The 14958-nt window shown below is 47.3% G+C and overlaps 1 protein-coding gene across 1 annotated transcript in view; it reads left to right on the top strand.

Annotated features, from left to right (window-relative positions):
* Positions 1-14958, top strand: part of ANKAR (ankyrin and armadillo repeat containing) — an 898322-nt gene that overhangs the window by 227252 nt on the left and 656112 nt on the right. The window contains exon 6 of the mRNA XM_077275585.1: positions 1322-1502. Within this exon, the coding sequence (XP_077131700.1) occupies positions 1322-1502 (181 nt within the window). The remainder of the gene's footprint in view (positions 1-1321; positions 1503-14958) is intronic.

The following is a 14958-nucleotide window of genomic DNA, read 5'->3' as shown; positions in this document are numbered from 1 at the left end:
CCCGATCACGTCAGCGATGAGCGCATTTCCGGCTGGATGGCGGGAAGCGCTAGTTAAATGCCGCTGTCAGCGTTTTACAGCGGCATTTAACTAGTTAATAGCGGCAGGTGAATCACGATTCCACCCACCACTATTGCGGGCACATGTCAGCTGTTCAATGCAGATGACATATGCCGGCTTTGATGCGGGCTCACCGCCGGAGCCCGCATCAAAGCAGGGGATCTGACCTCGGACGTACTATCCCGTCTGAGGTCAGAAAGGGGTAGTCTGAAGGCAAAGTAATTTTCATGCTAAATCCTTATTTATTTAGTGCGATAATCTAAACTATTTTGTAATATACTTTAATTAAAAAATCCAAATTGTTTCCCAACTACACTAACTGTTTTTTTATATATTCTTTCCCTACTTCCTGTTTGATGATGCCTTGTTGAAGAATCTCAGTGCATGCTGGGATATTCAAACAACGCATCATCAGGGGGCAGAGGCTGCAGTCACTGTCACAGCCTCTACCCCCTCCCTGAAAAGATGTGTAATTGCTGACTCTCGTTTGAGGAACTGGGTTAGTCCCCACACTTTACACTGAGCGATGGGCAAATTGACAGCACGCACTCTGTTGTCTGCTTAGATCAGCAGTAATGAGCCGGAAACAGAACGATGTCATTATACCCAACGTACACAGAATAGTAATGTGTATCCTTATAAAGCTGGATTTAAGAAATGTGTTAAGTAATGGAGTCATAAATTTATAATGAAACAGATAAGCCAGCACTCTGTAGGGCTGTAGCATTCAAACATAAAATATGAAAATTGAATTGCATTGCTGCACTAGAAATATGAAAAATTGAGAATGCTTAGCGCATGAATTGGCCAATTCATATGTACCTGTCCGCCACGTTAAGGCGTTTCTCATTGCCAAGACCTAATGTCAATCCTCTCTTAGAGAGTCTAAATTTCTCTGGGAACCTAATGTGAATCCTCTCCTTGACTGAACTCTATATCTCTGTAGAGGGGTAGAATCCTGCTGCAATTAAAAGCACCTAAGGTTATGGGACAGAGTGCTCAGTCAGAAAGCTAATACAAATATAAAAAAAACTGACCGTCACATCCAAATCTAAATCAGGTCTGAACAGGTGCTTACCTAGAGTCACCAACTCATATACAATGAAACAGATAAGGCAGCACCATAAATTTATAGTCTTGATTTATGAAAATAATGGTGCGGTAAGACTGGAGTAGAGTAGGATTTTAATTCTACAGCTTATTTGTTTGTTTGTTTTTAACAAAAGAATAACTTTTTTTAAATACTTTTGTTTTCTTGTAGCTATCATGTCCTTTCAATTTACCTTGAAGATTTTTACCAAACAATGCTGAAAAAACAATGGTGGGGAGCTATTAATGGAATAATATGCACGCTAAAGCCTAAAAGACTTCCATTAACTGATATCCAGCTGCATGAACAGTTCAAGAAAAGATTTGGCTATAAAAAAGCCATTAAGTGTAAGGTAAGTGATGTACTGAAGTACGCAGATGTGGAATTTTAGACTTTTTTACAGCTTTTAATTATATGTATGTAATCTTCCTGAAGGTCTTTTGCAGTCAAGCGGGGGTTCAGATTTGTCTCTCTAGCTATCCTACGAGCAGCTGTCACGGAAATTTTGCTGCTTGGTTTTCCAGACCTTATCTTGACCTCCACTGTTCCTGTTAACTGCCGTTTCTTAATTACATTTCGAACTGAGGAAAGAGCAACTTGAAAACGCTTTGCTATCCTTTTATAGCCTTCTCCTGCTTTGTTGGTCTCCACCAATTTAATTTTCAGAGTGCTAGGTAGCTGCTTAGCAGAACCCATGGCTGCTATTTTTGGCACAAGGTTAGAGGAAGGTTGGTTTTTTTTTAAAGCTGGGAAATTTGCATCACCTGGCCTTTCCTAATGATGATAGTAGACAAGCCATAACCCAAACAGGCTAATTATGGTTTGAAACCTTTGTCAAAGTTATCTGAGCACACAAGTCTCCCACTGTGCCCAACCTTTTGCATCTGACCATTTTCCTTTTTGTAATTTTTAAAATGTAAAAAATGAAAAAAAAAAAAAAATATATATATATATTGCCAAAAATACAAAAGAAATGTGTCATCTTTAACTTTAGGTCTTTTAGAGATCATTTCATCTTCAACTTGCTTAGCTGTTCACAATAGCAGTAATTTTAACCTGAGGTGCCCAAACTTTTAACATGCCATTTGTGACAAAGTCACTGACAAAGTACTTAAGAGGAGATATATTTCACTGAGGCTATCAGCTATTGCTGCAGCACACTAATTGCTGAGAGGGGTTAATCAGCCATTTTAAGAGCTAGGCTTTTAAGTGAACAGCTGAACAGCAGGTGGAATGATTTTCATCATATCTCCTTCCCAGGGTGGGGTTTATAAGTTAAATGCAAAGCTTTCTGAGTCGTTCGTTTGGTGTGTCTGGAGCTGGCAGCTCCAGAAATGTATTCTGTGTTAAACCGTAGTCAGCCTATTTGTTGTATCCCAAGTGGGTAAATCCCCGCAGACATATTGACAGTGCTATATTTTATCTTTTGGTTTCCCGTTATGCCAGAATGGCCGAGTTTATTTTGTTGAGCCTGCAGTGGTTTATGCCTTATTTTAAATAAACAAGCAGAAGAAACATACCTGTGTCTACTTCCGTGAGCAGCCGAGTGAACTGATCTACCACAGTTCATGCTAGAGGTGCGGGCAACTTCCCTATGGAGCAAGTGTGACGGCTGTGGATAACCTGTATGTCTTGGGTGAAGTTGGCAGTGAACCAGTAAGCAAAGTCAGACAGCATGGAGGACCTGCTTAAGCATCTTGTGTAAGCACAGCACAAGCTGGCACATCAGAAGACAGGTAAGCTGCTTATGCAACAGATGCAACAACAGCAGCAGCTCCAACAACAGCAGCAGCAACAACAGCTCCACAACAGAAGCAGCAGCAACAAGAAGCAGCAGCAACGAGACCAGTTCTGACAACAGTAGCAGGAGATTGAGTTGCTCGCAGAGGCAGTTTGTGGGAGGCTGGCAGACCCTCCCCCAAGTCCAGGTGATGACTTCTACATCTGGAAGTTCGTAAGACGAGCCATGAAAAAGATGACTCCAGGTGATGAGGTGGAGGCATTTTTGACTGTGTTTGAAAGAGTAGCAGAGAGGGAGAAGCTGCTGCTGGAGCAGTGGGTGGAGGTGCTGGTCTCCTATTTAACCCCAAAAAGCTTATTATGACCTGACCTTACAGGATGCACAGGAGTATGCCAAATTAAAAACTGAGATATTGGCATGCTCAGGCATGACTATTGCTGTTAGAATTCAAAGGGACCACCACTGGGCGTATTCTGGTGACAAACCCCCTCGTTCCCTTCCAGTAGAGAAGTTGTTGCAGCCAGAGTCGAGTGAGATGTTATAGACAAATTTATTCACTCCCTTCCTAGGCCAGTGCAGACCTGGGTTGCTCAGGGAGACCCTCAGAATGTGGATGACCTGGTTGGCTTAGTGGAAAGGTACCTGGTGGTCGAGAAGTCCTTAAGTAAACTGTGCTTTGTTACATCCCCGTACTGTGGTACCCAGAAGAAGCCAGTCTCTCAAAAGAAGGGTAATAGAACCACAACTGGGGGGAAGTCCAAGACCCCAAGGGGTTGCTTAGGGTTTGCCAAAGGCTGCTGCTAAGGGCTTAAATTGTTGACGATGTCATGGTCCAGCGCACATAGCCATCCATATTCCTATTTCCTCTGTTGTGAATTCCGTTCTCGAACTCCCTCCTGTGGTCATGAATGGTACTTCGGCGAGTTCTGTCCGTGGACTCCCTCTGGTGGCTGTGAGTGGAACTGCTGGTTCTTGAGGTTGCTTCCTCAGCTGCTCTCGTTTGCGGCTAGGCTGGCTTCTCTATTTAACTCCACTCAGATCGTTACTTCATGCCAGCTGTCAATGTATCAGTACTTTTTCAGATCTCTCTCGGATCTTTCTGATGACCTGTCTACTCCAGCAGAAGCTAAGTCCCTGCTAGTTCATTTGTTGTTCATTGTGTACTGAATATATTTCTTCGTACTTGCTAAGTTCTAGTCCAGCTTGCTATCATGATATTGCCTTGCTAGCTGGAAGCTCTGGGGTGCAGAGTGGCACCTCCGCACCGTGAGTCAGTGTGGGGGTCTTTTTGCATACTCTGCGTGGTTTTTTGTAGTTTTTTGTGCTGACCGCATAGATCCCTTTCCTGTCCTCTGTCTATTTAGTGAAGACTGGCCTCCTTTGCTGAAACCTGTTTCATTCCTGTGTTTGTGACTTTCCTCTTAACTCACAGTCAATATTTGTGGGGGGCTGCCTTTTCCTTTTGGGGTATTTTTCTGAGGCAAGGTAAGGCTTTATTTCCTATCTTTAGGGGTAGTTAGCTCTTAGGCTGTGAAGAGGCGTCTAGGGAGAGTTAGGTATGCTCCACGGCTATTTCTAGTGTGTGTGATAGGATTAGGGTTTGCGGTCAGCAGAGATCCCACTTCCCAGAGCTTGCCCTGTCGTCTAGTTTAACCATCAGGTCATTCCAGGTGCTCCTAACCACCAGGTCCATAACATTCCTCCGAACAGATGGACTGCAGCATGGGGAGGCGCTGTTCGTATTATGCCTATGCCTGGGCAGTTATTCCATGGCAGTTAGTCAGGGCAGGAGTCAGGTAACCCACACTCTGCTCTCCATGTGCTTTATTCCTATCCTCCTATGTTCCCTTGCAATCCACTTTCACCGCCCAATCCCCCCTCCATCACGACTCATACATATCAGCTCTTTTCTCCTTCCCTCTTCCCTGTACAGCTCCCATGCACTTCTCACCATCCTGAAAAACCTCAGTCCGTCTTGCCAAAGCACACTGCACAAAAAAACTTCTTACAATTCCAAAAATTTCTTGCTTTTTATCATCCTACTCCTACTGATTTCGGGAGACATCTCCCCTAACCCTGGTCCACCATCCCACAACCTCAACTGCTACCCTACCTCACATCAAAACCATTCTAACCTTATTAATATTACTTGCACTCCCTCATCTCCTTCTTTTAATTGTGCCCTTTGGAATCCACGGTCTGTATGTAACAAGCTTCCTTTCCTGCACAACTACTTTCTGAACAACTCTCTAAATCTACTGGCCCTCACTGAAACCTGGATCCAGGATTCTGACACGGTCTCCCCTGCTGCCATTTCCCATGGTGGCCTACAATTCTCCCATTCCCCGAGACCCACAAACACATCTGGTGGTGGAGTCGGCATACTCCTCTCCCCACAATGCACCTTCTAGGTCATCCCACCAACTCCATCACTCTCATTCCCTTCTTTTGAGGTCCACACCATCAGGTTCTTCCGTCCCCTCTCCCTCAGAGTAGCAGTCATATACCGGCCCCCAGGCTCGCCCACCCACTTCCTGGATCATTTCTCTGCCTGGCTGCCGCACTTCATGTCCTCAGAACTCCCAACCCTTATCCTGGGAGATTTCAACATCCCCATAAACAGCCCCACTTCTACATCTGCATCCCAGCTTCTATCACTAACCACTTCGCTCGGCCTGTCACAGCTCTCAACCTCTGAGACACACAAGGACGGTAACACCCTTGACCTGGTCTTTGTCCGGCTGTGTTCTATCTCCTACCTAAATAACTCACCGCTTCCCCTCTCTGACCACAACATTCTCTCCTTCATGCTCACAAATCCTTGCTCACCCCAGCACCCTCCTACCTACCATTCAGTCAGAAATCTACAAACCATTAACCCTCATACACTTTCAGACTCCTTACACTCATCACTGTCCCCAATCTCCTCTTTTTCCTGTCCTGATCTGGCGGTACATCACTACAATGACACTCTTAGAAGCACCCTAGACCGGGTAGCTCCCCTCACCCTTAGAACCTCCAAACACAGAGTAAAACAGCCCTGGCTCACATCGCAAACCCGATTTCTCCAGCGATGCTCTAGGAGTCCTGAACGCTTATGGAGGAAAACTTGCACACCAGAAGACTTCATACAGTTCAAATTTATGTTAAAAACCTATAACTCTGCCCTTCATATCGCCAAACAGACCTACTTCACCACTCTGATCTCCTCACTATCCAACAACCCCAAGAAACTTTTTGACACCTTTCACTCCCTCCTCAGGCCAAAAGCTCAAGCCCCTATCACAGACATTTGTGCTGATGACCTGGCCTCCCACTTTATCGAGATAATAGACAATATCCGTCAGGAAATCCGCTCCCAATCACCAAGTTCAGTGACTCCCATCCCTCCCTGCTTCTCCCCTGGCTCACTATCCGCATTTGATTGCATCACAGAAGAAGAAGTCTCCAGGCTCCTCTCTTCTTCTCGTCCGACTACATGCACTACCGACCCCATTCCCTCACATCTCCAGTCTCTCTCTCCAGTCGTCACTACTCACCTAACTACAATCTTTAATTTCTCACACTTCTCAGGCATTTTCCCGTCCTCTTTCAAACACTCTATCATTACTCCGTTACTAAAGAAACCCACCCTCGACCCATCCTGCACAAACAACTACAGACCGGTCTCCATTCTCCCCTTCATCTCTAAACTCTTGGAACGCCTAGTCTACTCCCGCCTTACCCGTTAACTCTCCATTCACTCCCTCCTAGACCCTTCACAGTCCGGCTTCCGCCCCCTACACTCGACAGAAAGTGCACTCGTCAAAGTGACCAACGACCTTCTGACAGCAAAATGTAACGGTGACCTCTCTCTGCTCATTCTTCTCAACCTTTCTGCAGCTTTCGACACTGTTGACCACCCTCTCCTACTCTCTAGGCTCCAGTCACTTGGCATTAAGGACACTGCTCTCTCCTGGTTCTCCTATCTTTCTGACCGCTCCTTCAGTGTTCTGTTCTTTGGCTCCACTTCATCTCCTCTTCCTCTCATTGTCGGGGTACCCCAGGGCTCAGTCCTTGGCCCCCTTCTCTTCTCCCTCTACATGGCCCCAATTGGACAGACCATCAGCAGATTTGGCTTTCAGTACCATCTTTATGCCGACGATACACAACTATACACGTCATCCCCTGGCCTTACTCCTGCTGTACTACAGATCACCACTGACTGTCTTTCCGCAGTCTCCAACATCATGTCCCCTCTCTATCTGGAACTCAACCTCTCCAAAACTGAACTTCTTCTGCTCCAACCATCTACTAACCTCCCTAAACCTGACCTTTCCCTCTCCATGGGTGGCACCATAATAACACCCCGGCAGCAGGCACGCTGTCTGGGTGTTATGTTTGACTCCGATCTCTCCTTCACATCCCATATACATCTCTCCCTGATCCACTCCCGCCTGGACTACTGCAACTCTCTATTAATTGGCCTCCCCATCACTCGACTTTCCCTTCTCCAGTCTATCCTTAATGCAGCAGCCAGGGTCATCTATCTAGCTAATCGTTACTCAAACGCGTCCGCTCTTCGTCAGTCATTACACTGGCTGCCCATTCATTACAGGATACAATTCAAAGTACTTGTTCTCACCCACAAAGCTCTTCACAGTGTGGCACCCCCTTAATCGCCTCCCTCATTTCTGTCTATCGGCCTAACCGACCTCTGCACTCTGCAAATGACTTTCGACTAACCTCTGCACTAATCCGTACCTCCCACTCCCGACTCCAAGGCTTCTCCTGTGCTGCGACAATCCTCTGGAATTCTCTACCCCACGAAATTAGGACCATCCACAATTTGCATAGTTTTAGGCGCTCCCTCAAAACACATTTGTTCAGAGCGGCCTATCGTGTTCCCTAATCAGTTATTTTGTTTGAGTGTAGCCCATTCACTACTTCCATCTATCCCCCAATCCCTGAAGATGGCCGGACCATCATTGTAAATACATCATTGTAAATACACACCTGTACTTTGTATCTCCCCCACCTCATTGTTGATTGTAAGCTCTCACGAGCAGGGTCGTTTTGTGTTGCTTTAATTATTGTATTGTTAACATTGTTACTTACGACTGTTGTGTTTGAAGCTGTTAAACTGTAAAGCGCTACGGAATATGTTGGCGCTATATAAATAAAGATTATTATTATTATTATCCAGGCTGCAGTATGGAATATCAGCCCAGTGAGGGGCTACAAGCATGTCTCGTGACAAATAGGGTACTGGTGTCAGGACTCGGGAACTTTGGTGATCCTGGTAAGAGCCACCCTCCCCCCACAAGTTGATCTCAAGATAACGTGGGTGTCTGCTGTATTCATGGGGACGCTAAGGACTACCCAGTGGCCAGAGAGTCCATAAAAACAAACTGTGGGGCTGAGACCCATGAGACTTGGTTTGGGACTTATGGCGGAAGGCGGGTGTATCAAGTGGCTCAGACCGGAGCTCATTCAACCATTATTAATTGGAGGCAGATGAGTTCCCCCTGTGTGTCCTTGCTGGTGACGAGGATGAGACGGTGACCAATGAGGCAGAGATTCCTGAGTTGGGGTTTTCTGGGGGGAATTTTGGGACTGCTCAAATGCAGAATCTTACATTAAAAGGTGCATTTGACAGTGTGACTGTGATGAATGGGGTTGCTCAAGAGCCGGGAGCTGACACCCAAGTTTTCCTATTTTGGTGTAAATGAGGAGCTGAAATAGCAGGTCACTAAGCTGAGAGGGAAATTGATAGAACAGTTGTTCGTACTAGGTTCTTATAGACGTAGGGTACTACACCAGGGTGTTGATACGAATCTTTAATTTGGCTTTATTTGGAAAAATTCTTTTAAAAATGGTACAACATCAATTAGGACGTCTCAGACAACATTGCAAATATAAAATAGGTGATGTATAAGAAAAACCATACGCATTTCGAACAAGAAAGTTCTTGAACACTGGTATCATTTTAAAAAGAATTTTTCCAAATAAAGCCGAATGAAAGATTTTTATCAACACTCTGGTGTGTGAGCTGGATCCATTTTCCCACTGTCCAAGTTGCCAAGTGCTGTGCAGCAGCAGGATTCCTGTGCTCCTATCCTGGACTGGAATTACGCCTCAGGGGTGAGCTGATTTTTAACTTATTCACATGCATATATTCGGCAAACATATCTGAATGCCATTCAAGCCAATGGGAGGCAAAAACAATCTCATGCACAACACCTTCTAATGGCCCCAAAAGCTGCCAAAACACATCAAATGAGGGACAGACAATGAGGTATCGTAGTCTGGGCCAGCATTTACAGCTTTCAATTGATCGTGATAGTTAGACGAGGTGGGTGAGGGATCAGTGTAGGCCTGCTGTGCTTGGAGCACTGATACCACATAAAACAGCTCAACCTGCTGTGACGGGGTGTATGGCAGAGCAAGAAGGGACAACAGGCCAATGGATGATTCCACAGATTTATTATCAAGAACGCTGGAACAACACATGCAGGTAGATCTACAGAGTCCACAATTAGTCCAACGGAACAGGTTCGGGGCACCTCCCGATAATCCTTGTGCCAGCTAACAAAGCAATAGTCCACACGAGTCCAAGGGATCCCAAAACAATCCCACGAACGACGAGATATGTCCTCAGCTCAAGTCTCGCCCCGTTCGCTTCCGCAGTCACAGATGGATATGGGGTCTTTCCTCAGCTAAGAATCCCCACTCCTTCTTCTTCAAAAGTCAACTCACATCTGATCTCAAAATAAGAATGGATTGTCTGAGCTCCTGGGATCCACCCATGAAGGGGGGTAGGGGTCACACCTTCTATTCAATGGCTGGGTCCAACAGAAGATTCCAGACTAGTCGGCTCCGTAGTATGTACATTTGACTAGCCACCTGCTGTGAGGAAGAATGGCTATTCCTTCCTAGTGATGTTGACAAAGCTTAATTACATTATAGCTTAGGGCTGCAAGTATTGGGGGAAGGAGACATTTTGTTACAGATTAACTCAAAGCACAAGAAAATACATATATTACAGCTAATAGAAACCCGAGAACAGTTACATACATCAAATGGCATATTATTCAAATACAGGACAGGGCAAAAGTACATATCATGACAATCCCTTCCCCTCCCAATTTGTGTACGTACTAGGGACCTCTACAGGTCGCTGGTTAAGTACACACAGGCATGGCTGACCAGGCTCAGGGCTCCTCTTGCCTGGACAGTCCATCTGCATTTTGGTGTTGGCTGCCTCTTCTATACTGTATGGTAAAGTTATAGGGCTGCAGAGCCAGGCTCCATCGTAGTAAGCGTCCATTGTCCCCAGAGACTCTGTTCAGCCAGATGAGGGGATTGTGATCAGTAACCACAGTGAATTCTCGTCCATACAGATACGGTCTTAGTTTCCTGAGGGCCCACACTACAGCCAGACATTCTTTTTCAACAGTGGCATAGGCCACTTCTCGGTCCAGCAATTTCCGGCTGAGGTAGGCAATGAGGTGCTCATCCCCAGCTGCATTCACCTGGCTGAGTACAGCTCCCAGTCCATAAGCAGAGGCATCAGTCTGCACAATGAATCTCCTCTTGTAGTCTGGAGCAGCCAGAACAGGGTCGCAGACCAGAGCATCCTTCAGCCGGTTAAAAGCCTCATCACAGGCTGGAGTCCAGACCACCAGCCGGGGCATCGTTTTCTTGGTCAGGTCGGTAAGAGGCTTGGCCACCGTGCTGAAATGAGAAACAAATTTTCGGTAATAACCGGCAGTGCCCAAAAAAGCCATAACTTGTTTCTTAGTTTGGGGTACAGGCCAGTCTCTAATAGCTTGGATTTTGGCAGGTTCAGGACGGAGCTTCCCTCCTCCCACTCTATGCCCTAGGTACTGAACTTCACCCATCCCCAATTGGCATTTATCTGGTCGAATGGTTAGGCCTGCTGCAAGAAGCAGGTCAAGAATAATGGCTACTTGGTTCAGATGTTCTTCCCACGTCTGGCTGAAGATTGCGATATCATCCAAGTAGGCACAAGCAAAGTCACCACATCCCCGGAGGATCTGGTCCACCATTCTCTGGAAGGTTGCAGGGGCAGTCTTCATTCCAAAGGGCATGTTTAGAAATTCATACAGACCAAAGGGGGTTATAAAAGCGGACCGTTCTCTCCCTTCCTCCGTCAGAGGGATTTGCCAGTAGCCCTTACTGAGATCCAAGGTGACATATCGGGACCCAGCCAGGCGGTCTAGAAGTTCGTCAATACGGGGCATTGGGTACGGATCACTGACGGTATGGTCGTTTAGTCGTCGATAGTCCACACAAACCCGAGTACTCCCATCCTTCTTGGGTACTAACACCACAGGAGAGGCCCAAGGGCTATGGGAGGCCTGGATTACCCCAAGCTGTAACATCTCCTCCAGTTCGTGCTGCATGGTGTGTCGAACTGATTTAGGTACCCGGTAAGGAGCCTGTTGTATGGGACGGATACCCTGAGTGTCCACATGATGTTGGGTGATGGTGGTTCGACCTGGTTGGGATGAGAAAGCAGCCCGTCTCTGTTGAAGCACTCCCAGCATCTGTTTTTTCTGTAAGGAATCCAGGTGATCTCCCAGTGGAACCTGTTCCACAGTGGATGGGGCTCTCGCTGCTTCCACGAGATCAGGTAGGGAGTCCTCATCCTCTTGACCATCTTCTGAAGCCAGCTGGCAGCTTGCTATCATTGGAATGTTCCTGTCATGGTACTCCTTAATCATATTCACATGAACAGTCTTTTGTCTTAGCCCCTGATCATCTAAAGCAAGAAGATAATTGGTGTCATTTAGTTTTCGGAGAACCCAGAAGGGACCCTCCCATGTGGTCTGCAGTTTATTCTGCCGATGGGGAACAATCATTAAGACCTGTTGTCCTTCTACAAACTCCCGATAGCGTGCTTTACGGTCATACCATGTCGTCTGTCTGGTTTGAGCCATCCGCACATGACTCTGGGCAAAACTAGCAAGTTGAGCCAGGGTTTCTCGCAGCTTTAGGACATAAGGGACAACAGGGGCTCCTGTATCCTTAACTTGCCCCTCCCAGTATTCCTTGAGCAGGGTTAAGGGTCCTCGGACCTTTCTTCCATAGAGTAGTTCAAAGGGGGAAAACCCAGTGGACTCCTGGGGAACTTCCCGATAGGCAAACAAGAGATGGGGTAGGTACTTCTCCCAGTCTGAATCTCTGTCCGTGAAGGCCCTTAGCATATTCTTCAGAGTGCCATTGAATCGTTCACAAAGTCCATTTGTTTGGGGATGATACGGGGTCGTTCGGATCGCTCGTACTCCACAAGTGCGCCACAGGCACTGGACCAGCTCTGACATGAACTGGGAGCCTTGGTCTGACAAGATCTCACTGGGGAATCCTACTCGGGTAAAGATGGTAACCAAGGCCTCGGCCACCTTGGCTGCAGAAATACTTGACAAGGCCACAGCTTCTGGATATCGGGTGGCATAGTCCACGACAGTGAGAATGTACTGCTTCCCAGATTTACTTGGCTTAGCAAGAGGTCCAATGATATCGACAGCTACTCTTTGAAAGGGTTCTTCTATTATAGGGAGAGGTTGCAGGGGTGCCTTTGGGTGATCTCCGGGTCGCCCTCTACGCTGACATATGTCACAAGTTCGGCAGAAATGCGCTACGGCTTGGGAAATCCCCGGCCAATAGAAAGTTTGAGTCAATCGTCTCTCCGTGCGCGTTTTGCCTTGATGGCCAGCCATAGGAATGTCATGAGCAAGGTGTAATAGGGGAATTCTGTACTTCTGAGGAATAATCAGCTGTTTGCTATATGTCCAGGGCTTATCTAGGGAGTCGGCATTGGTAACCCGATATAGAAGTCCATTTTCTCTGATAATTCTTTCCCCGTTCTCCCCTAGCTGCCCTATCTCAGCTCGAGCTCTAAAACTAGCAAGGGTGGGGTCAGTCTCTACCTCTTTTCTAAACTGAACTTTATCCCAAGTAACATTCATATTATCCCCACAAGAATAATCACTCACCGGCTGTGACGGCATTTCTGGTGGCCTCATTTCCATGGATGGGTTGTACACGTCCACATCCGCTGCCCTCTTGGCTTGACTTCTGGTTACCGCACCGACATAGTGGCATTGAAGATTTCCCACATCATTTCCCAGAAGAACATCTGCAGGGAGGCCGCTCATCACACCGACCATACATTGTTTGGCCCCAAAGCCATAATCCAGGGTCACACTCGCTCTTGGAATATGTCTCTGGGTGCCTCCAGCCAATTCAATAGCAATTCCTGGTCCCTTTTGAATTGCTTCTGGTTGAATTACTCGGGGATCGGCTATGGTGAGGAAAGCCCCAGTGTCACGGAAGCCAACAACTTTTTGGCCATCCAGCACGACCTCCTGTAGATGCTTGTGCTGAAGCTCAGAAGAACAGGTGGCTGGGGCTCGCACCCCATAGACTCCTGGTAGGGGATCCAGGGTATCCAAGTCACTTGGCAAGTCATCAGGGACTATATCCAGCCCTTCTCATGGTGAGGGGGTCTGTAGATAATGAACGGGCAAAGGCAGTCTGTAGCGGTTCTGCCTCCGAACACCTGGACATTGGAATTGCAGATGCCCAGGCTGCCCACATCCATAACATCTGCGCTCTGGGATTCTTCCTCCATGTCGTATTCCCAAAGGTGGAGCAGGAGTAGTGCGAGGCACAGTCACATGAAGGTCACCATGAGTTGGTGGTCTAGTGGGATGGTAAATATTGGAGGCCGAAGGACCAGGGGCTGCCAGCGTTGGGGGGCTGGTAGTTTTTTTTCTCACTGAGTAGTAGTTTTTTCCACTGAGGCTTGATGGTGAGAACCTCATCAGCTAGAGCTGCAGCTTCCTCCACAGTGGCTGGTCTCCTCTCACGCACCCATTCCCGGATCTCAGCAGGGCACTTGAAGTAAAACTGCTCTTTTAGGATAACCTGGAGAAAGGTCTCCCAGGTTAAGGCCTCCTCTGCTTCCAGCCAGCGATTACATATTTGTTTGAGTCTGTGGGCATACATCTTGAAAGACACTTCCTCATCGCAGGCTAAAGTACGGAACTGGGTCCTGTAAGTGTCTGGTGTCACAGCATAATGTTCTAGAATAGTCAGTATAATCTCCGCATACTCACAGTTCTCTCGAGGGCCCATAGCTCTATAGGCTGCGGCAGCTCCACCCTCTAAGAGCCCCACCAGATGTCGGACTCGCTCTCTGTCCGGGACTTCCATTAATCGACACTGATGCTCAAAGTCCTGGAAGAAGCCCTCGATGTCTCCTGAAGCCTCATTAAATGGCTTGAAGTCTTTGCGGGACACTCTGGGGAGTTCCCTCATGGTGGGTGCTGGGGTTACAGTCTGTCTGGAGCTTCTAGCTGCTTCCAAAGCGATCTGCCTCTCCAGCAATGCCATCTCCTGAGCTCTGTCCTCGGCTCTGTGAATGGCCTCCCTCTCCCTCTCCTGAGCTCTGTGAATGGCCTCCCTCTCCTCGGCTCTGTGAATGGCCTCCCTCTCCTGAGCTTTGTGAATGGCCTCCTTCTTATCGGCGATGGTGGCCTCCTCTCCCAGCAATGCCAACTCCTCCTCGTACCATACAACCCACTGACTTTTTTGGTTATTTACCTCCGGCTGCAGTCTTTCCTCCATTTGCTGTGAGGATCCCTCCTCAGCGTAATCTTGCAGGCGAACTCCTTCCAAAGCCTCAATTAGCTGCTCCTTGGAGAGCCCCTTGTAGCTGACTCCCAGTTCACGGGCCTTTGTTTGTAAGTTCACCACAGTCCAGTTCTTGTACTCTGCAGTGCTGGTTCCCGATGTTGGGCCGTTGTCCTCCATTCCTTCTACTCTGATCCCGCTGCTGCCACCAGTTTGTGACGGGGTGTATGGCAGAGCAAGAAGGGACAACAGGCCAATGGATGATTCCACAGATTTATTATCAAGAACGCTGGAACAACACATGCAGGTAGATCTACAGAGTCCACAATTAGTCCAATGGAACAGGTTCGGGGCACCTCCCGATAATCCTTGTGCCAGCTAACAAAGCAATAGTCCACACGAGTCCAAGTGATCCCAAAACAAT

Source organism: Ranitomeya variabilis, chromosome 7, assembly GCF_051348905.1.
Source record: "Ranitomeya variabilis isolate aRanVar5 chromosome 7, aRanVar5.hap1, whole genome shotgun sequence".
Lineage (NCBI taxonomy): Eukaryota > Metazoa > Chordata > Amphibia > Anura > Dendrobatidae > Ranitomeya > Ranitomeya variabilis.
Note: the sequence above shows the minus strand (reverse complement) of the source record. Positions and strands in the feature narration are given on the sequence as shown.